Source organism: Vigna unguiculata, chromosome 1, assembly GCF_037176805.1.
Source record: "Vigna unguiculata cultivar grain cowpea cultivar isolate G323 ecotype 2 chromosome 1, ASM3717680v1, whole genome shotgun sequence".
NCBI classification, from domain to species: Eukaryota; Viridiplantae; Streptophyta; class Magnoliopsida; order Fabales; family Fabaceae; genus Vigna; species Vigna unguiculata.
In genome coordinates, this window is record NC_140792.1 from 40,052,200 (window position 1) to 40,073,801 (window position 21,602).

A 21,602-nucleotide genomic window follows, 5' to 3' on the forward strand; every position below is an offset into this window, starting at 1 on the left:
TAAATCGATGTTTTATTTGGACTAGGAGTGAAATAAAGAGGAAATAGCTAATAAGAGAGAAAAAAGTATAAATGATATAGGTTTAAATACCTTTTTGGTTCTCATTTTTGTAGTATTTGTTGTGAATGATCCTCATTTTCACAGAATGTTTAAAATGGTCCTCATTTTTACCGAATGTTTAGAATGGTCTTCATTTTCGCAATTCGTGTTTTATTTGGTCATTTTCTGTAACGCCGTTTAAATCATTAACGAGGCATTGTACATGTGGCACAATTTGTATTAGGGTGTATTACGTGTACTATACAGGTGGCTTAATTAGATATTTGGGGATAAATAAGTGAGCTAGGGTTTTGGTAGGGAATGTTTGGGCAGTTGGTGAGTTTTGGCAATCTTGTTCCTCCATTCCCAATTGGTATTGCTGCAATCTTCTTCTTCCTGCAATCCCATTATATAGGTATGTTACGGTCCCAAACTTTTTCCTTTACATCTGGTTGTAATCGTTGGAGGCAACCGTGTTGTATCACTTCGTGCACTATTGGTGGTTCAACGAGAAACGAATTAATCCCGATTTGTAGTTGCAGAGAGATGGCTGCTTTGAGGATGACAAGAACTCCAAAGAATATTGGTAGAAAATTTTGGGTACAATCTATTTTTATTTTTTTGTTAATAATAAATTGGTTTTAATTTTTGGTTTATTGATTTACAGAGTGATGGTTCTAATAATGTGGGCTGCAACTTTTTCAAATGGTGGTGTTGATGAGAAGGATGTCATCATCATGACACAAATGAGGCAGATTAATGATTTGGAAAAGGATGTCCACTTCAATTTCACCTTCCACTTCAACATCAATATTCAGACCACTGCCATCCCTAATCTCTACTTCGGCAGCCTCTTCATGGGCCTCCACTTCACCACCGTGGTGGACAATAACATTGAACCTATCATCACTTATTGCCCTAAAGTAAATTAAACAAATAAAAAAGATGTATTATTAAGCCTACTTTAACGCAATGGGGGGTCATTGCTACAATCAATTACAAATAATAAAATAATGGGAACTATTACACCAACATCGACAACCGACAAACAAACCAACTAAAATAATACCGCACTGAACCCCACCTACAGACACAAACTACACAAATTCATGGAAGTAATTTAGAAACCATGCAGAACTCACAACAATCGAAAGACAAACAAACCCAAAAATAGAATTACGAAAACCCTAACCCACGAGCAAACACAACCCAGAAAACCCTGAACCCACTTACCTCGTTGATGATGATTAACTAGAAAATTGAAATGAAGAGTGCAACTGCAATCCAATGATGAAATGACAAGTATTAGCTGCTTCCTCTGCAAATCTGAACTCAGGAAAGACGAAGATAAAGAAATTTCCCTAATTACAAAATTTCCCCTAAATTGGAAAATTAACGTTAATTAGCCACCTGTACAGTACACGTAACACACCCTAATACAAACTGTGCCACCTGTATAATGTTCCGTTAATGATTTAAACGGCATTACAGAAAAGGACTAAATAAAACACAAATTGCGAAAATGAGGACCATTCTAAACATTCGGTAAAAATGATGACCATTTTAAACATTCTGTAAAAATGAGGACCATCCGCAACAAATACTACGAAAATGAGGACCAAAAAGGTATTTAAGCCAATGATATATAAGTAAATAAAGAATCACTGAAAAATATGTTTTATTTGGGTGAAAAAAATAAGAAGTCACAAAAGGAATAAAAAAAATGTATACTTTTTTTTATATAAATTTAAAATATTATTTATTAACGCAAAGTTATTTATTTATTTATTTTACCTCATTATTTAAATGTCTTATTATGTGAAAATATATATTAAATTTAACATTTGGGCGTTAGACTAGTAATGCATTAAATAGTTTTTGCTATATTAAGTTAAAATGATATATTTAACTAAAAATAAATATAATTGAACTTTTATGTTTCTCTTCTTGTATTTAATTTTCGTATACCATTCAAAAATAAAATAAAATCAATAATTTGACACATAATTCATTTAAAAATATATAAACACATTTAAATTTGGTTAGGAAAAGTGTGTTAGTTTCCAAACAAGTTTATCCATATAATAAATGAATTTAATTAGTCGAACTGTATCTACTTTTGTTCGGATGTTTCAGTTTGGACATTGTTTTTAAAAAAGATTCAATTGCATTCCAACTTTGGAAGAAGTGTCTCAATTAGATCTTTAAAAAAAACAAAAAAATTATTAACGTTGTTAACGACGTGCCACATGTTAGTCTATAGATTTTTTTAATTTTTTTTAATTATTTTTTTAATTTTTTTGATTTTTTTACCACAGGTTACTAGTATGACACACGACACTATTAGTATCATGTGACAAGGTACAATTATGTATCAGTGTCACTATCAAGAGTTATTGTCTTGGTTTCAATTTAGTGTCCAGATATGTCTATTTGTTTCAATTTAGTCTCCACATATATCCTTTTGATTTAATTTAGTCCCACCTTTTTTTTCAAAATAGAGAAATATTGTATCTCTTAATACGAAATTAATTACTTATATAAATATTATATTGATATTTGTTATTAAAAATGACGTACAAAATTAAGTATTGATATTTATATTAAAATTTAGTTGCAAAAGTCATGAATAACAAAAACATGAGTTAACAATTAAAAAATATATATAATATGTTATAACGTTATTTTCAAAATAAAACAATATTGTGTCTTTCTTAAATTTGAAATTTGAGACCAAACTTATTAGTTATATAAATGTTATACTCATATATTTTTTCAAAATAGTGCAATATTGTCTATTTCTTAAATTTGAGGACCAAACTTATTACTTATATAAATGTTATACTAGTAAGAGAGACAATATTTCTCTCTCTCTCTCTCTCTCTCTCTCTCTATATATATATATATATATATATATATATATATATATATATATATATATGTTGTGTGTGTGATAAACTCGTTTTACTTTTAGTTCATATGAGATCTCCAACACTTTATGTTTTTTTGTTTATGATGGTTTGATTAACTATAAGGTAGTGAGAAGTCGTGGAAGGTTGAAAAATCCTTTTGAGTTTTTGACCTATGATAATCAATAAATCAATTGTTTGGACACAAAGAATGACTTATTGATTATCTTAAATTATTTTACCTTAATGCAAATTTTGTTTTATTGAGTTGACAATAAATTGTAATTCAATAAAGTATAGTTATGATTTGCTATAAGAGATTGGAGTATAACTTTTCATGATAAGAATTGACGACAATGAAGAAGAGGAAAATATTTATTCACGAGCTTAATGAAACAAGAACATGAGGTGATGATGTCTAATCCCAACATATTCGTATTATATATTTTCATCCAACTAGTTTTCTCATTTCAAAACTACCAAAAACATTGTAGTGCTTAGTTTTAATTTTTCATTTAAGTTTTTGTTATTTAATCTCACTTCATACTCCATTGTGTATTTTATGCCTACTAGTATAAAGTTAATGTAATTATTAATATTACACCAAGTCTTTGTGTTTTATGGAATTGACCCTCTTACTTTTAAAATTATTGACGATAATGGAGTGTTTGTCAAAAAGTCAACATTGAACTAGGTGAACCGGTTCAATACGAGTTGGAGGGTTCAAAATTTTGACTCACCCCACTTAAGTGATGACGAGTTGGTAGAACGACCCATTTTTTCCTTCCCTCGATTACAAGTAATAAATATATATATCTAAAGAAAAAATTCGGTCAAATATGTTTTTGGTCTTTTAAATTTTAGAAAAATTTGGAATTAATCTTTCTTCGAAATTTTTGATCAATCTAGTCCCATATCTTTAGGAATGTGTAAATTTAGTTTTTTTTAACCAAATTTTGTTAAGTTTATCTAATGTAAACGCAAGGGTGAAGGAATGTGATTAGAGTTTTTAATATTTTTCAATAAAGGGTATTAGAGACCTTTTCTTAATGTTACGGGGTGCAGAACGAAAATCATGGACGTATAGGAAGAAGCACCCTAAAAAAATTGAAAAATCATGTGATAGTATAAAAGTAGAAGTAGAAAGAAAGAAAAAAACTGTTGTTTTTTCTTTTCATTTTTTGGTTAAATCATTCCAGAGGTTCCCATTTTTGTAACGAAATCTCAAGTAGGTCCTCCCATTCTCATTTGACTTAATTGAGTCCCTATTTTTGAAAATCGTTGCAATAAGTTCCTTTCCATTAGGTGTACAATAACGGTGTTAATTATGTGCCACTTGTCAGTACGTGGTTTTTTTGACTTTGTTTTAATTTTTTTTTAATTTTTAATTTTTTTATATATATTTTTTTTAAAAAAATAAAATTGCCACGTGTCAATCTTACATTGTGCCACGTGGCAGAGACAATGTGATGTGGCAGTGGCAGTGCCACATGTCACTGTTGGATGTGAAAATTCTCAATGTAGTCCCTATATTTATTATTTTGTCTCAATTTGGTCCCAAATTTTTTAAAATTTAATCAATTTCATCCTTGTATCAAATTTAATTTTTATATAAATTTTACAATGGTATTTTTATTATAATTGATATTTTTAACAAAATTAAGTTTATTTAAATGTATATTTTGCATTGAACTTTATTTAAATATTGTTTCAAATATTTATATATCAATAATTTATAAACAAATCTTAGAATTTATATTTAAAATTTTATATTTGAATTTATAAAGTTTTTATTTTTAAAGCAACTCTAACATTTATCTATAAATTATAGATATATAAATATTTAAAAAAATAAATAAATATCAGTGCACAATATATATTTAAATAAAATACAGGACTACATTGAGACTTTTCACATCCAACCGTAACACGTGGCACTGCCACTGCCTCATCATAATGTCTCTGCCACGTGGTAAAATGTCAGATTGACACGTGACAATTTTAATTTTTTTTTAAAATTATAAAAAAAAATTAAAAATTAAATAAAAAATTATAAAAATTATAAAAAAAAATCAAAAAAACCACGTTCTGACACACATAATTAAAATCGTTACTGTAGACCTAAAAGAACTAATTGCTACAAATTTTTAAAACTAGGGACTTAATTGAGTCAGATGAAAATGAAAGACTTATTTGAGATTTCGTTATAAAAATAAGGACCTCTGGAATGATCTAACCTCAATTTTCTTTAAAAAATGTCTAAAGAGTTATAAGTTTTTTTTTTTCAAAAATAAATAAACAAACAAACAAGCATGCTTATGATTTCTCTCACAACCATGCAAAGATTTAAGAATTAAATGACGACAAAATCACAATTAACTAGAAATGGAATAAACCAAATAGTAATTTATTTTCAAATTTGAGTGTTGGGATGGAATAGTTCTAAAACTGAATAAAAGGAACACTGTCACAATCTTTCTCCAATCTCCTCCTGTAAGTTTAGGGTTTATCATAATTGAGCTTTCAATCCATTTTCGTTCCTAAAAGAAAACGTAAATTTTTTTCTCTTCACGTTCATATACTACGCAACATCGCAATTTCTCGTAGTTCGTTTTGATAACTCACGAAATCGCAAGCTACAGACAACGGTGACACGACATTCGTTGATTGATCATGTTGGTAAAGAGATTAAGCTCATTCCTTAAACTCTCCCCAAAACCTCAGATTTCCTCGTAAGCTCTCTGGTTCTTCTTCTATTTCCATCTTATTGCTTTCCTTGTCTTTATTTTTGCCTTGTATTGGATTTAATTATTGTTGATTGGTACTCGTAGATTTTATTAGCGGTTTTAAATTTTGTAAGTTGTGCGTTTCTATTAGAGACTAATTGTTAAATTATATGTATGTGACTGGGTTTGCAAGAAATAGGGATTGGGGATTTTGAGTGTACTCAAACACTCATTTATGCCCTCAATTTTTCACGCTTTAAAATTTCAGAAATCGTATCTCAACAAAGTCATTATATTCTGTAACTCAAATTAGGAATTTTTGCAGTTTTCATCACGCTAGGTAAAGCCCGTGAATTTAGAATATAGCGAGACTAGTCCTCAAGCAAAGGAAGTAAAATAATAGGCTGAAAATATAATTTTGGCTCCTCATCTGAGTCTTTGGTTTCAGGTGGGTTTGTCAAATTTAAAAAGTTTTATTTAGGTTTGTTAGATCAAAATGGTCTCTCTGTCTATTTTATGACTAACAGTTTTAATTTTGTTTAAGTGGTAAATGCCCATCTGAAGTTACTTCACTAGAACTTTGTCACGTATCACCAAATTTAACAGAGTAACGTGTTAAAGATAAATTTTTTAAATTACCAGAGCAAATTGAAACAAAATTTCAGACGTGGGATTAAAACTATATTTCTAGCCAAAGTATTGCTTCTTCTTTTTTCAGCTGAATTTCTTTTTCAAGTGAAAAACGTGAAGTACTTTTAACTTTTTCATTTAAATGAATATGGGGATGGCTATTCCAACAAATTTGTGCTCTTGCAGATTATCATACATAACATATTTCTTTTATCTACTCAGGTATATATAGATGTACTTTTCCTAGATGATTAAAGAATAGATGCATTGTTTAGGTATCCTTGAAATTGACATCATAATTGAACGGTAATGTGGTTGTGACTACCAGTGTTTAAACTGTTGCAGTGCCACGAAAAATGTGGATGAAGAGACCGGCAAATACTATGGTAGAAAGGCAGTGTCATTCATTTTGATTACTATTACAGGTGGTGTTGCTCTGAGTGCTCTTGACGACCTTGCCATCTATCATGGATGTAGCAGGTATACATTGAGCTGTAATTTGGTATTCTGTGTTAAGAGTCGATGATGCCTGGTTATTTTAGCTTAATCACTTGGATTGGGAATGCATTAGCCAGGCTTGAGAAAACTATGAAGAGGTGCACTTTAACATAATGTGTTTTTGTAGACTTTAGTGCCCAAAATAAACCTTTTGATTTGATTTACGTTGTTCATGATATTTCACATCTCCCATCTTCATTGTGTATGGAAAGGATATGTTCCTCAAGGAGGCCAAAACTTTTCCTTGTTTAACTGAAACCTCACCATTCTTACCTATCCTACATAGTAATAACTAAAAATGTGATGGCTATATTTAGTGCAATATCGATTTTGTAAGTCAAGTTTATCATCTGAAGTTTGTAGTTATCTTCTTTTTCAATATAGTTTTGCTTGGCCTTTTCATTTTTCATAGAAAATAACAGGGGGCACTAAGGTGGTGCACAAAAATCAGATCTAGAATACTAAGATAATAATTATACTCTTAGTTGCTAACTACAAAAGTTTCTCATGGAGAAAGAGGGCTTCTGAGATATTTGTTCCTTTTTTGTCCTTTTCCATGTACACGCCAGCTACCCAGCGAGTTGTGATATCTTGCTTCATAAAAAGAGAATAGCCCTCTAACTTTGATTAAAATAATCGCTATTTTCAAATTCTTCACCATCCTATCTCACCTTATGAATCCTATTCTATTTTTATTTTTGTTTTGCATATTAGATACTAGATAGTTAGCTTATTGAATACTTTTATGAGACTGCTACTAATACTTATGACTTATCACGTAAGTAGTTTCTCGGCTTCTGTTCTTTACATTTCAAAATTGAAAACTTGTCTACCATGGCAGCCCCTAAAGTAATTGGCTGCAAAATTTTCAGCAAGGCCATGGAAAAGGCGGTCAATAACCAAGGACTAATAGATGCTATCGGAGAACCCATTGTTAAAGGTCCATGGTACAATGCAGCTCTTGCAGTAGCTCATAAAAGACATTCTGTTTCATGCTCATTTCCTGTTTCTGGACCGAAAGGCACCGGTATCTTGCAGCTGAAGGCAGTTCGAAATCGAGGTTAGCAATTTCAATATTTATCTTTATGATTTGAATGAAAACTTTTTACCAAACTGGTAGTTAACCATTTTAGTCTGTATAACCACCATGATCTGCTTGTTTTGCTTTGAAATATTATATTATTTGCTTGTGAATTGTTTGGAAAGTGGGAACAGCGAGCCCAGTTTTTGATAGGTAATGGAAATTATTATTGGTTTGGCTTCTTTGAAACAGATGACACTTGGTCTTCATTTTTCCTTCATCGTGACTGGGACATTTTAATCATGGATGCTCTCCTCCATGTACCTGGGAATGAGGAGAGGCACCGAACATTGCGGATCAATCTTGCTGAAAATCCTCTTTCTTGCACTGCTTGCACCGAGACCACACCTCATCCATCGGAAAATTCAAAGGCAAATTTGAGTTCTAATCAATAAAAGGTTAATTGGTAATCTTAAATTCATCTAAAAGCAAGTTTTTGACCTTTATATTTAAATATTTTATATGATTTTGAGGCTAGGTGGACGTCAATATTTTGGCTTTGACAGAATAAATTTATTTCCAAATTTTCTTTGGGTAACGTGTTATAATTAGTCACCGACTTACTTTATGAAAGAAAAATTTTCCTTGTGGATTGATGTAATTTTTCTTTATTTTGCATTTTTCTTTTGCCTTTTGATCTTCCTAGCTATCTTTTTTGGGATGGTAAATTTTATTTACTGAGGTAAGCACTGTGGTAGATTTTGTTTGGTGACTTTGTCCATTGGCACCCTGTATTGTCGGTGTGGTGTGGGTGAATAAACATTTTTATATTCACTTACAAGAGAAGAAAATAGAAAGAAAAAGTAAATAAAATTTTCAAAATCATTATGGGTCTAAGTTTTAATTTACATAAAGTAATTTTAAATTCTGAAGAATTTTGTTCTTATTTTTTTCTTTTTGTCTCTTTGGTTTTTATTGAAATTTTTTATTTAAAGTATATGCTGTGAGTTTGTTGTATCATATCATAAGATGAGCCTCACTGATAAAGTTAAGCTTGCGATGGTGCTGTTTATGGTTGTATCGGCGGAATTAATGCAATGCTGATGAAAGAAAAGTAAGAATAATATTCTTTAATAATTTGAGTTTTAACTTTTCGCATCGAGTTTTGTAGTTTCACGGTTGTTTGAATTAATATTCTCATGCCATACTAAATCAGCTACCTTAAAATTAAAAAAAGAGAGCCTTTAAACAGTCTTATTTAACAATAAATCGGAATTAAGAGGATATTTAGTTCGAAAAGATAATAAATTCATGAGACAAAATTTATGAGTTCTCTCTTTTGGGCATACATCGTTTCCAGAGGACCGCACTAAAAATTAAATTTCCAACAATGGTTTCAACTGCTTTTATAATTTATATATCTTCTTTTAAAGCTATATGTAGCTATGATTTTCTTTCACACTCTTCTACTTCAGTTCCTTATCATTGTCATACCACCATCAACATTCCGCTTAATAGATTGAATTAATTTGTATTTGTTGAATATTTTTCCTTGAAAAACACAATATTATGCTGTCTTCATAAGTTCTCATAGCATCCTATTCAGTTCTCGTTACTGTTCTCAACCTAGAAAGATCCCAATTGGAAGGAAAGTTGATTTGACTATAGTCCTCACTAAGGTAAAATTTCTTTTGAAAAAAAAAATTCCATAAGTTTTCACACATATTGAGACATAAAAAATAACAATTAAATCATCAACAACACTTTTTCTTAAAATCATCGTATGCAACTAAATTGACAAGTTAATTAACGCATCAACTAAAATCAAAAGGTAAATTTAGTGTATTTAGGTGTTATACTCGGTGTATGAGTACGACTACCTAAGTTCCAACCCCAACCCAACCCCACTTAATAAATAGGTGGAGGGGACATTTTTCATGAGCACCCTTAAACTTTTATCCTTTTCCATTTTAGCCCCTCCGTAATACTCTTCAAATCAGATAATTCAGTAAAAATATTTTTTTAATCAAAATGGTTGCTCTGGAAGGTTGTCTCGAATCTGAGTGAATACCGGATTATTGAATCCGGAAGATGTAAGAATCGAAATGTGCGATGAGAAGATCAAAATTTGAGGGGTGCTTACCGAAAGTGTAATCTAAAATATGTCGCCAAATTTAAAATACTTGTCACAATGACCAATCCGATGAATATATTTGTGTTCCAGATTGCTCAATCCGGGAAGTAATGTTTGTGTTTCAGAATGTTCAATTTGATCATTATGTTTGTCTTTCGTCTTGTTCATCTTCTCCCAAACTCCATCTTCATCTTGCTCATTCTCTTTCAACCGCCAACTTGAAAACTACAATCGATTAGTTGAAGTGTAGGACTTCTTGTTTTGATACATTTTTACCTTTGTCCTTGAAATTGATATCAGGATGTTCCTTAGCTCTCAAGAGGTTAGGAATCATAAGGACACATGAAGCTAATGGACTTAGTAAGTGTTGGATCTTTTGAAAGAGGATTACCGAGAAAATACAATACTAATGAGATATGAGTTCAATCCACACATAAAGGATTGACACCACTTTCAACCTAAAACCTTAAGTCAATGAATTTATAGATCTTTATTCTTATATGTGTTCAACTTTCTATTTTTACTTAATGTGAAACTTAAAGTTAGACTTTGATTCCTAACCGTAAGTAGATTCTCTATTATTCCTAGCATTACTCCCTTTACTCTTTTTTCTTTCTCTAGCTTAGTTACTCATTTGCAGCTCCAAGATTGGAAAGAAGAACAGCAGATCGAAATGCAAGCTCATATAAATAATGTTTACAATTTACAACTTTAGAGACACAACTTATGGCCTAAAACGTACAGCACAAAAAGAATGAATACTTAAGGGAGAGAAGTCAGCAAGAGGAATATTAAGCAATAGCGCGAGTAATGGATTTTTATATTCAAATAATCAAACCTCGTTTTTTTTTTTCTGATTCAATTGACATGGTGTTTGTTCAATTTCTCTTGGTATATCATTTAAGGCACAAGCGCCATAAATTTTCAATGTATTGTTTGTAATAAGTCATTACTGTTTAATGTAAATATAAATGAGATATTTGCTACCTCTATCAAATTTTGATTTTCTCCTCTTTCCATGTATTTGTATTTTAAATTCAGTTGAAATAAGATTTTTTCTCCTGTTTTTCAGAACTACAGGTGTAGATTTGCAAACATATTGATGAAAGTCCTACACTGAATAAACATACAAGGAGAAAAATCCACAAATCACATGAAAAGTCCTACATCATTAAACTCTTTCCACATACTCAAAAACAACTTAAAAGCTCAGAGAAATTCTGAATCATCCTCATTCACGAAGTGGACTCTCTTTCCGGCATTTCATCAAACAGCTTCAGTGCCTGCATCAGACCACATTTCACATGCATAAAACAAAACCCTGTTCACCACGAACAAATCTGGCTCAAACCCACCTTGATCATATACAGTGAGACACGGAAAAGTGCAAACAAACCTCCCTGTTCTACTTATGCTCAACTTTATTATAACTACATTGAGAACCCAAGGGATTGCATAATATCTGTGTACAATGCACGTTTATTTCAAAAGGATGGTATCCATGGATTCACAGGCTGTATTTTGTGTTTAACAAAGTTAAAATATGTGTTAAGGGTTGCTATTGCTATATTATCATATTACTGGTGTCTCAAACTCTCTGGTACATTTCTTTGTCTAACAACAATGTTATAGTAAAAAACATCAAGTCCTCAAGTACAAGCAATCCAATGAATTTAGAAAGAATAATTGCCTGGATTAAGGTTGAGAATTTTGAATTGATTCCCTTTTTTGGTGCTGCTACGATTTTGATTTAGGCTTGAATAAATGAATCGGAACTGAGAACATTAACCAACATAATTATCCAATACTTCATTTTGATTTTAATTTATCAAAAAGCACAATACACATAAACCAATGAAATCACAGAATAAAAAACAACAGAATGCACAGAAAATGTTGCACCAATGCGAGAACTTTGGAAACAACGTCAATGTTCACACGTGGTGCATGTGGTTGTTGCAACAGTATGTAGATGTTAACTACCGAACCTACCTGGGCGGAAACTTCAATGTTTCTGACGCAGACTCGTTCCAAATCGCACTTTTTCCTATTCTTCACATTTGCATCCATGTAAGTTCCCTTCCTCACTACGAGGAATTGGGAGAACTCATTCTAATCCTCCTTCCTCGTTCACAACATTTGTTATTGCCAATGGAAATTGCACTTTCTCTTCACAAATCCCAAACCCCACTTCTGGGTTCTTCATCTCCTGGGAACCTTTCTTCTTTGGGGCGTTGCTTTGCCTCAAAGGAAAGAGATCGGTGTCACCCGTTTTCCCGGATTTGTTGTTCCTCCATGAAACGAGGGCTGAAACCAAAACCAAAGAAAGTGGGGCATGCTGAAAGACAAGTGACAGTTTTTGAGGATAACGCGTTCAGGAAACCGTCCTCTTCTGGGATTTGTCGTCAGATAGAGAAGTTGGTTATGTGTAATAGGTACCGGGAGGCAATGGAGTGGTTTGAAATTTTGGAAGTTGGACATGATGGTTTTGATGTGGGTGGTAGCACCTATGATGCTTTGGTGAGTGCTTGCGTCTGTTTGAGATCGATTAGAGGTGTTAAGAGGGTGTATAGTTATATGATCAACAGTGGGTTTGAGCCTGATTTGTTTGTGATGAACAGGGTTTTGTTTATGCATGTGAGATGTGGTCTCATGCTCGATGCACGAAAGCTGTTTGATGAAATGCCTGAGAGAGATTCGGCTTCGTGGATGACCATGATTGGTGGACTTGTAGACACTGGGAATTTTTCTGAAGCTTTTAGGTTGTTTCTGTGTATGTGGGAAGAGATTAATGACGGAGGATCACGCACGTTTGTCACCATGATTCGGGCATCGGCTGGATTGGGTCTTGTTCAAGTTGGAAGGCAAATTCATTCATGTGCTTTGAAAAGAGGGGTCGGTGATGATAATTTTGTGTCTTGTTCACTGATTGACATGTACAGTAAGTGTGGTAGCATCGAGGATGCTCATTGTGTATTTGATCAAATGCCAGAGAAGACAACTGTAGGATGGAATTCCATTATTGCTAGCTATGCACTTCATGGTTATAGTGAGGAAGCTCTTAGTTTATACTGCGGCATGCGAGACAGCGGAGCTACAATAGATCATTTTACTATTTCAATAGTGATAAGAATTTGTGCGAGATTGGCGTCATTGGAACATGCAAAACAAGCTCATGCTGCTTTAGTTCGTCATGGTTATGGCACTGATATAGTGGCAAACACTGCACTTGTTGACTTCTATAGCAAATGGGGTAGGATGCAGGATGCCCAGCATGTTTTCAACAGGATGCGGTGCAAGAATATCATATCTTGGAATGCATTGATTGGCGGATATGGTAACCACGGTCAAGGAGAAGAGGCTGTAGAAATGTTTGAGCAGATGCTTCAGGAAGGGATGATTCCTAACCATGTCACTTTCCTTGCTGTCTTATCTGCTTGTAGCTATTCAGGTTTATCAGAAAGAGGTTGGGAGATTTTTCACTCTATGAGCAGAGATCACAAGGTTAAGCCCAGAGCAATGCATTATGCATGTATGATTGAACTATTAGGCCGGGAGGGCTTATTAGACGAGGCTTACGCACTAATAAGAAGTGCTCCTTTCAAACCAACGACAAACATGTGGGCAGCATTGTTGACAGCATGCAGAATGAACGAGAATCTAGAGCTGGGGAAGTTGGCTGCTGAAAAGCTTTACGGGATGGAGCCGGAGAAGCTGTGTAATTATGTAGTGCTTCTGAACCTATACAACAGTTGTGGTAAATTAAAGGAAGCAGCAGGTGTTTTGCAGACCTTAAAGAGGAAGGGTTTAAGAATGCTTTCGGCATGTAGCTGGATTGAAGTGAAGAAACAACCTTATGTCTTCCTTTGTGGAGACAAATCTCATTCCCAAACAAAGGAAATTTATGATAAGGTAGACAGCCTGATGGTTGAAATATCTAGGTATGGTTATGCTGTGGAGAATGAAACTTTGCTTCCTGATGTGGATGAAGAGGAGCAGCGTATTCTAAAATACCACAGTGAAAAGCTGGCTATAGCTTTTGGACTTATCAACACTCCATATTGGACACCTTTGCAAATCACTCAGGGCCATCGTGTGTGTGGTGATTGTCATAATGCAATTAAACTTATAGCCAAGGTTACAGGACGGGAAATTGTGATAAAAGATGCTAGTAGATTTCACCATTTTAGAAATGGTAGTTGTTCTTGTGGCGATTATTGGTGATAACAAAATTGTATCATTCACGTCACAGTTCTATACACTGAGTAGCTTGCTGTTAGCTCATCTTAGCCTCACATTTACTTAGGATACAAATACAATACATGTAATTTATTCTGTGATCAGTTAATAAAAGTCCTATCTCTTTTTAGCACTTTAGAGTTGCTTGTCATTGTTTAATTTGTGTTTGTTACTGGCTTGGTTTGCTGAGGACTGAGTAGCTGAAGTTTGCCTGATTTCTTTTTTGTAATTGGATAACATCTTTAAACTCATAAAAACTTAAAATAAACAGAATAGTTAGTGTTCTGTCGTCAGTGTTGTTGATGCCACAAATTGCAACCTTGCACATATAGATCAACATTACATTGGGCATTTAATGGACTATTAAAAGAGCTTAATCGATTTGAAGTTTGACAGATTCTATTGCTCACGTAACAAAAATTTAATGTCTTCACTAAAAGTCATTTAAATATTTAGGAGGATTAAAGTACTATTTTTATTTTTTAGGAACTTAAAAGGACATGATCCGTATTTTTGGAACATAAATAAAATCGAGTCTAGTACTTAAGAGCCCAGAGGAATAAAAATGAAAGAGTTTAGTGCAAGAAAGATAACAACAGCCTAAAGCTTGATGCATTATTTTCTTTGCTTATTTTTGTTTTGTTTGTCAGAAATGAGATTATGAGTTAAGGAAATCGTGCGTTGCTCAAGTGCACCGATCCAATGGATGTTTTTGAAAGAAAGTTCCTCACATTTACATGTGTAAAGAAAAAAAAAACTCAGACCAAGTTACTTTTGTTTACTTCATCAGTACGTTTAGAGAGTTATTATTCCTATTCAATGAACAATAGGTACAATTGCTTTACCTTGGTTTATGCTGAAATCTATGTCTCTGTACCAAAATCAGGATACAAAAGAAAATTTATTTGCAAAAATCAATACATCTTGATATACCAATTAATAATTTAAACATAAATGCGAATAGCTGATTACAAAATTACAGCTCTAAACAGGTTGATGAACAGGATAAACTGATTTGGGCTTCTACATTAGGCCATTAACCGGTGATGTGCTAAAAACTGGTGACTCTTTGTTGTTAGCTGCATCATTGCCACTGCTCTTTCTTCGAGGCTTAGCCTCTCCAAGCATCATAATGACATCCCTCATGGTTGGTCTGTCCTTGGGGAGCTTGGCAGTGCAAAGAATTGCTATTCTTAGAACTAAAAGCATCTCTTCTACAACATACCTGCTATTTCCTACACTGGGGTCTAATGCTTCTTCCAGTGATTTGTTGTCTCTAATCTTCATTCTAATCCACTCTACAATGTCTATTGACTCTCCAAAGTCTGGATCTAAAGGCCTCTTTCCCGTGAGAAGCTCCAACAAAACTACTCCATAACTGTAAACATCAATCTTTTCATCTACCTTCAAGGCATATCCATATTCTGCCAAACGGTAAATCATTGAAACGTCATGGATTTGTACATCGAAGGTGGAGCAAATATGAAAGTAGACAATCTTTACAAATATAAACATTGAATGACATGATAATTGAAAGATACTTTCTCTAATGTGTACGCTACATATCCTGTTTGATCTAAAGTGGTTTGGAAGCTAATGTATGAACTGATAAAGTAAGATGTATAGAACTTGTAACTCACCAGGGGCAATATAACCATAAGATCCAGCAACCATGGAGACTGTTTCATTCTTCTGGATCATCATCTTTGCTAAACCAAAATCTGCTATCCGTGCCTCAAGGTTTGCATCAAGCAATATATTGTTTGACTTGATGTCTCGATGGATCACGGGGGGATGACAATCATGATGAAGATAAGAAAGTCCTTGTGCAACTCCTAGAGCTATGTTGTACCGTGAAACCCAGTCTACAAGCAATCTTGTTGCTTGTCTACCATGCAAGGCTTCTCCTAGGTTGCCATTGTGCATGAATTCATAAACTATCATCACATCAATGTCATTATGAAGAAATCCTAATAGTCTAACAATGTTTCTATGCCTTAGTCTCCCTAAAAGATTCACCTCCCCCACAAGGTCATCACTACTTCCAACTTCAATATCAGTTCCTGTTCTCCACAATTTTTTCACTGCCACAACTGTGTTTGATTGCGGTACCTCAGCCTTATAAACAATCCCTGTGGCTCCCATGCCAATCACATTTGTTTCCTTGATGCAAGCTAGAATGTCAGTACTAGTAAAACCAAGCCTCTGAAATGCCATCAATCTCCAGGGCCATCCTTTGCTACCCTTGTAAAATCTTTCTCGGAAGCAAAACCCATCAGTGTACCATCTTATGTACAAAGATCTAGCTACCACAATCGCTATCCCAATAACTAGGATTGATGATATTCCAGTGATCCATGCTGTAATCATATGCTTTGTGCGTAAGCTTCTTTGCCTTGAAGAGTATGCAGAGTTTTGGTCACATGAAGGGAGGACACCACCACATAGACCAACATTGCCCACAAGATCATTTGGGTTTACAGTTCTTAGTATTCCATTCGCTGGGACTGGGCCTTCTAGCTTATTGTATGAGACATTAAGTGCTTCAAGAGCTGGAGAAATTCCAAAGCTTTCAGGTATTTGGCCTGTCAGAGAATTGTTGGAAAGGTCAACCATGGCCAATGAAGGCATCTTAGCTAGTGATTTTGGGATTTCACCAGTCAATTGGTTGTTTTGGAGGTTCAAATTTACCAACTTCTGACATGAAGCAATGCTTGCTGGAATGCTTCCGGATAGATGATTTGACGAGAGATCAAGAACTGCAAGTGATGGACAATCCTGGAATTGGTCTGGGATTTCACCTTCCAAGTTGTTGTTGGAGACCATGAAAGCTTGCAGGTTTGGAATGGAAAGGACGGTGGAGGGAAGAGAAGAATGGAGTTTGTTTCTTGAGAGATCAATGAAGGAAAGGGATGTGGAAGAAGCAATGTCATCAGGAATTCCACCAGAAAGACTATTATTAGCCAATTCTAACCTTTGAAGCTTCCCAAGCTTGCCAAGACCCACAGGAACTGTCCCTGAAAGAAAATTGTTGTGAATTCGAACACGTACAAGTGAAAAGCACGTTGATAGGGTTGATGGAATTGGACCAGAGAAGGCATTGTTGAATAGTATAAGCTTAGTGAGATTGCCCTGGCTGCAAAGAGTTTCTGGAATCTCTCCAGAGAATGAATTGGATGACACATCCAACCATTGCAATGGTGAATTCTTGCCAAGATTACTAGGCAATGGCCCTGACAAGGAATTGTTCCATAGCTCAAGTACCTCCAGTTGTGGCAAATCTCCAAAGCCAGAAGGCACAGGACCAGACAACTGGTTGCCCATCAAGTTCAGAAGTTTTAAATTCTTCAGCTGACTTATTTCAGCTGGAATTTTTCCTGACAACATGTTATCAGAAAGATCCAGCAACTGCAAAGAAGTCATATTGCCAATTGCTGCTGGAATTCTGCCTTCAAAATTGTTGTTGTAAAAGAAAACTGTATTCAACAACTCGAGCTTTCCCAATACACTTGGAATCTCACCACCAAGATTGGCCACTGCTAAATCAAGATACTTAAGATTGGTGAGGTTGCCAAACTCTTCTGGAATGACACCTTCAAATTCATTATATCCAAGAATCATATACTCCAGAGACGAAAGTTGTCCCAGCTCTCCAGGAATTTTACCAGTGAGATTGTTCCCTGATAGACCAAGGAACTTCAACTTATGCAAGTTGCTGAACGATTTTGGAATTGACCCTACAAAAAAGCTGCCTCTGAGATCAAGCATCTCTAAGGAAGAGGCATTTCCAAGGTCCTCAGGAAGAGAACCTGAGAATTCATTGCTGGATGCATTTAGGGTCATGAGTCTCCATGCTCTTCCAAGGCCTAATGGAAAGTCACCATTGAAGAAATTTTGGCTCACATCAAGTTTGTTAAGTGTGGTGAGATTGGCTAAGGATTTTGGCAATGGCGATGAAAAAGCATTGCAACACAAGTTGAGAGAGGTAAGACTTTTAAGTCTTTGTATAACATCGGATACTGTACCACTGAGATTCTTGTGGGATAGATCAAGCTCCTCTACAGCTCCCGCCGAGTTGCATTTGATGCCAGTCCAGCTACAATGAGATGCATCCTTTACCGGTGCTTTGTCATGCAGTTTCCAATCCCGAAGAGTGTTCAATGGATCAATGAGACCTGCTTTTATAGAAAGCAAAGTCGATACTTCATCATTTACAGCAGCAGAAAAACCATAGGAGGAACAACCAATGTAGCAAAAGAAGATGAAAAGCTGGATTTTCATTTGGTTTTTGATCTTCTTCATGCTGTTTGATTAATGGCTCACTTCTCCATCATTTGCATTTTTGTGAAACGAGGGACATGGTTGTGAGGATGGACACAACACTGGCAGAGAGTAATATGTGCAGTTTGTGAGAAGTGGTTGAAAGAAGAACAGCATATGCATGTGATTCTGTATATTATATGACAAATAAATAAACTAGAACAGTAGTTTCGGTTTAAGAACTAGTCAGGTTTATGAAGCGGTATTTCAAAGAAGCTAGCAGTGTGCGACAGTGTATGTAAAGACAGGTGAAGCTTTGGATCTATTAGAAGTTTATCCGACATGAAACATGGGAGAATATGGCTCTTAATGCTGTTTAAGTTTCTACTTCTTCCTCTTTTGCTTATCCTTGTCAATCTCAAGAGGGATAATGCAGTTAATTTTTTTATTTAAAAAGTTTATCTCTTGTTTGTTTATTAAGAATTCCTTTTACAGTAATCAAATTCTTCCTAACAAGATTGTGAGCGAAGGAATGTGAGAATTTAAAATCTTCTCCACATAAAAGATCAGAAGAAGACTGATCCACAATGGCCTTCAGATTTTATATTTCTTTTCTAGCAGTTAATGTTAATAAATGCAATCATAATAATTACTGACCCCATCTCAGAGTTAACTTTTCCGATTAAACTATCCAAACACTAGATCTCACAGCTTCACAAACATAGACATAAGTTCCACAATCTATATTTGAGATCAACCAGATGCGGAAACGAGAAAAAAGTGAGGTAAAAATGTTGAAGAATATGACAACCACATTAACACAGAACTACACTGTTAAAGTGTTAAAGGAAACTTTATTTTCAGACAATAAGCATTGTCTAAAGCATCTTTCTCAGTACATTAAATACAACTTTTTTGTTAGGCCGCTTTAAGTGTGTTTCATACTAAGAGTGTGAAAATGCACTTTCAAGTTCGAGCTGATTGAAGGGTAACTTCTAAGTATGACAAAGATTCAGAAATGATGCATTAGTGGGCCAACTAACATATGGTTAATGTAGGATCCACCAGAGAACATTGATGTACTCGTGATTATCTTAACATCAAATTCCAAACCAGTCATGTGATGATGAGAATAGCTTTTAACAGAGAGAAAAATGATGTCCCTGTATATTTTTTTTAAGTCCACTAGCAAGGGCCAGAAAGAAAAAAGACACACGGGTGGGAATGGGAGAAAGATGAAAATAAAAATAAACTAAAATAAAGATCTGAAACACCACCCATCATGCACTTGATGGTTTTAGGCTCATCAATGTTAATTATTCATTATGATTTTGATGAGGGAATCTTTCCATGTTATAAGGTGAAAGGAACTTGAAAATAAGACAAGTTCTACCACCCATTAACTTAAAAAAACTAAAATGAATAGTGCAGGGTATTTTTAAACCAGTGCATAGCATGTACACTCAATTGACCATATTGGTGAAATAGTAGAAGCCTATGCATATGCATCCGGGAATTAATGGTCCTTGTTTTTTGTAGACATTAGGGTAGATTTGTTTATTTGATTTTTTATTTTACAAGACACAAATTAGATGAAGAAATGAACAAGTGTTAGATGAAGATAGGAAGATGTTGATAATAATGGAGAATAAACAAAGAGGAGAATTTGCAAACAGAAGAAAATGGGAGAAAAGTGCAAAGTCTTGATCAATCATGGTCTGAACCTACCAACTGCCACTTCTGATATAAAATATATTTCTTCTTTTCCTTTCTCTCTATCAATATTCACATGCACACATGGTGTGGACTGCTATAACAAGAAATTAATTTAGTGATACAGTGATAATGTTTCTGCTCTTCCTATTGCTTAGATCACATCTGGTGCTGAGACAGATGGAAGACATGTGAAATAGCAGCTTCCTAGTGAAGTACAAGGTTGCTTATTATTGGAGAGAGACAAATGAGAACTTCAAACGTTTTTAACTAAAAAAATGTTGTTTGTGATGGTTGTTCTGTTGAATTGGTGTGAAGGTGGAAAATGGAGAGAGGTTAGGAGTGAAAAAACTTGATTACTTGTGTCCAAATGCCTTGGTGACAAGGAAAACCAGAACCAGCTTTCAGCGTTTAATAAAAAAATGGAAAGAAAAAGAGAACCATTTTGCAGACAGCGAAGAGATGCCACAATGGGATCATGGTGCTCCGAATTGCACATGCAGCACGTGCATGTGACGTGGCTCCGACTTTAATTGCTTTGGAAAATTGTTCCTAGGTTTACTTTGGTTGATCAAAACCAAGAATTTGGGTTTTGGGCTTCCATTATACTACCAAGAACCCTGAATGCAAACCAGGTTTCAGTTTCAATTTTCCAATTAGAGTTTCAAAGTTTTTATTATTATTGATCTGATATAAAGGTGCTCAATTTTGCAGTATTGTATCAGTGGAAAAAAAATTGAGACTCTGATAATAAAAATTGAGACCCTTGTGATCGGGTGATTGTACTCATCGATGAATAATAAAAAAAGCATTTCACTGGATTTTGTTGACTTCTTCGTTAATTAGGTAATAAAAATTAGGTTAAAACATAAGTTCAAAATTTTTAATTATTTCTTCATATTTTTATTGGTCTTATTATTATATGCTAACAACTTAAATATATCTCACGTGTCTTTCGTGATTTTTCTAAGTTTAAAAAAATGATTTTTAAAAATTTTTAATTGAAAAAATATTAATACAATTCAATTTGATCTCAATTTCTTTTAAAATTGAACAATTTTATCTCTGTTTAGAGATCAAAATTTATTTAAATTTATAATTTATAATTTAAATTTATTTAAATTTTATTTTAAAATTTAAAATATATTTACTTTATATTATTTTAAAATGTTGCACTTTAATTTATAAAATTATTGTTTTAAACTAACTCTTTAAATATAAATGACTGATATAGAATGTTATATAAATATTTATAATATAACTTTATAAATCTATATAATTTTATATATAATTATTTAAAATATAAAATTAAATAAAAAATAATATAAAGTTTGATTCAATAAAATATCAACACAAATACATTTAAAATTTTAAAACAATTTTTAAATGAAATTTGGTGTAAAATATAAATTTAAACAAATTTAATATTATTA

The 21,602-nt window shown here is 33.6% G+C and overlaps 3 protein-coding genes across 3 annotated transcripts; 2 read left to right on the plus strand and 1 right to left on the minus strand.

The window, feature by feature from the left end:
• Nucleotides 1-5,380: 5,380 nt before the first annotated feature.
• On the plus strand, nucleotides 5,381-8,484 carry LOC114176504 (cytochrome oxidase complex assembly protein). Its single transcript, XM_028061570.2, has 4 exons — nucleotides 5,381-5,680; nucleotides 6,650-6,784; nucleotides 7,675-7,862; nucleotides 8,076-8,484. The coding sequence occupies exons 1-4, from the start codon at nucleotides 5,622-5,624 to the stop codon at nucleotides 8,276-8,278; spliced, it is 585 nt and encodes a 194-aa protein (XP_027917371.1). The 5' UTR covers nucleotides 5,381-5,621; the 3' UTR covers nucleotides 8,279-8,484.
• Nucleotides 8,485-11,799: 3,315 nt separating this feature from the next.
• Nucleotides 11,800-14,329, plus strand: EMB3141 (Pentatricopeptide repeat (PPR-like) superfamily protein). The gene has a single exon (XM_028066832.2). It carries the CDS (start codon nucleotides 11,812-11,814, stop codon nucleotides 14,179-14,181), a length of 2,370 nt encoding a protein of 789 aa, XP_027922633.1. The 5' UTR covers nucleotides 11,800-11,811; the 3' UTR covers nucleotides 14,182-14,329.
• A 717-nt stretch (nucleotides 14,330-15,046) lies between these two features.
• Nucleotides 15,047-18,813, minus strand: LOC114164651 (uncharacterized). The gene is made up of 2 exons (XM_028049391.2): nucleotides 15,837-18,813; nucleotides 15,047-15,620 (listed from the first exon to the last, which is right to left on the minus strand). The coding sequence occupies exons 1-2, from the start codon at nucleotides 18,496-18,498 to the stop codon at nucleotides 15,220-15,222; spliced, it is 3,063 nt and encodes a 1,020-aa protein (XP_027905192.1). The 5' UTR covers nucleotides 18,499-18,813; the 3' UTR covers nucleotides 15,047-15,219.
• Between the last annotated feature and the right edge of the window lie 2,789 nt (nucleotides 18,814-21,602).

Bases quoted from the DNA above. Each gene is read 5' to 3' on its own strand.
- LOC114176504 (XM_028061570.2), top strand. From the start codon at position 5,622: ATGTTGGTAAAGAGATTAAGCTCATTCCTTAAACTCTCCCCAAAACCT. The intron at 6,785-7,674 runs GTATACATTGAG...CAAAATTTTCAG, and splicing joins ATCTATCATGGATGTAGCAG to CAAGGCCATGGAAAAGGCGG. The intron at 7,863-8,075 runs GTTAGCAATTTC...TCTTTGAAACAG, and splicing joins GAAGGCAGTTCGAAATCGAG to ATGACACTTGGTCTTCATTT.
- EMB3141 (XM_028066832.2), top strand. From the start codon at position 11,812: ATGAAATCACAGAATAAAAAACAACAGAATGCACAGAAAATGTTGCAC.
- LOC114164651 (XM_028049391.2), bottom strand. From the start codon at position 18,498: ATGAAGAAGATCAAAAACCAAATGAAAATCCAGCTTTTCATCTTCTTT. The intron at 15,621-15,836 runs GTGAGTTACAAG...ACCGTTTGGCAG, and splicing joins TTATGGTTATATTGCCCCTG to AATATGGATATGCCTTGAAG.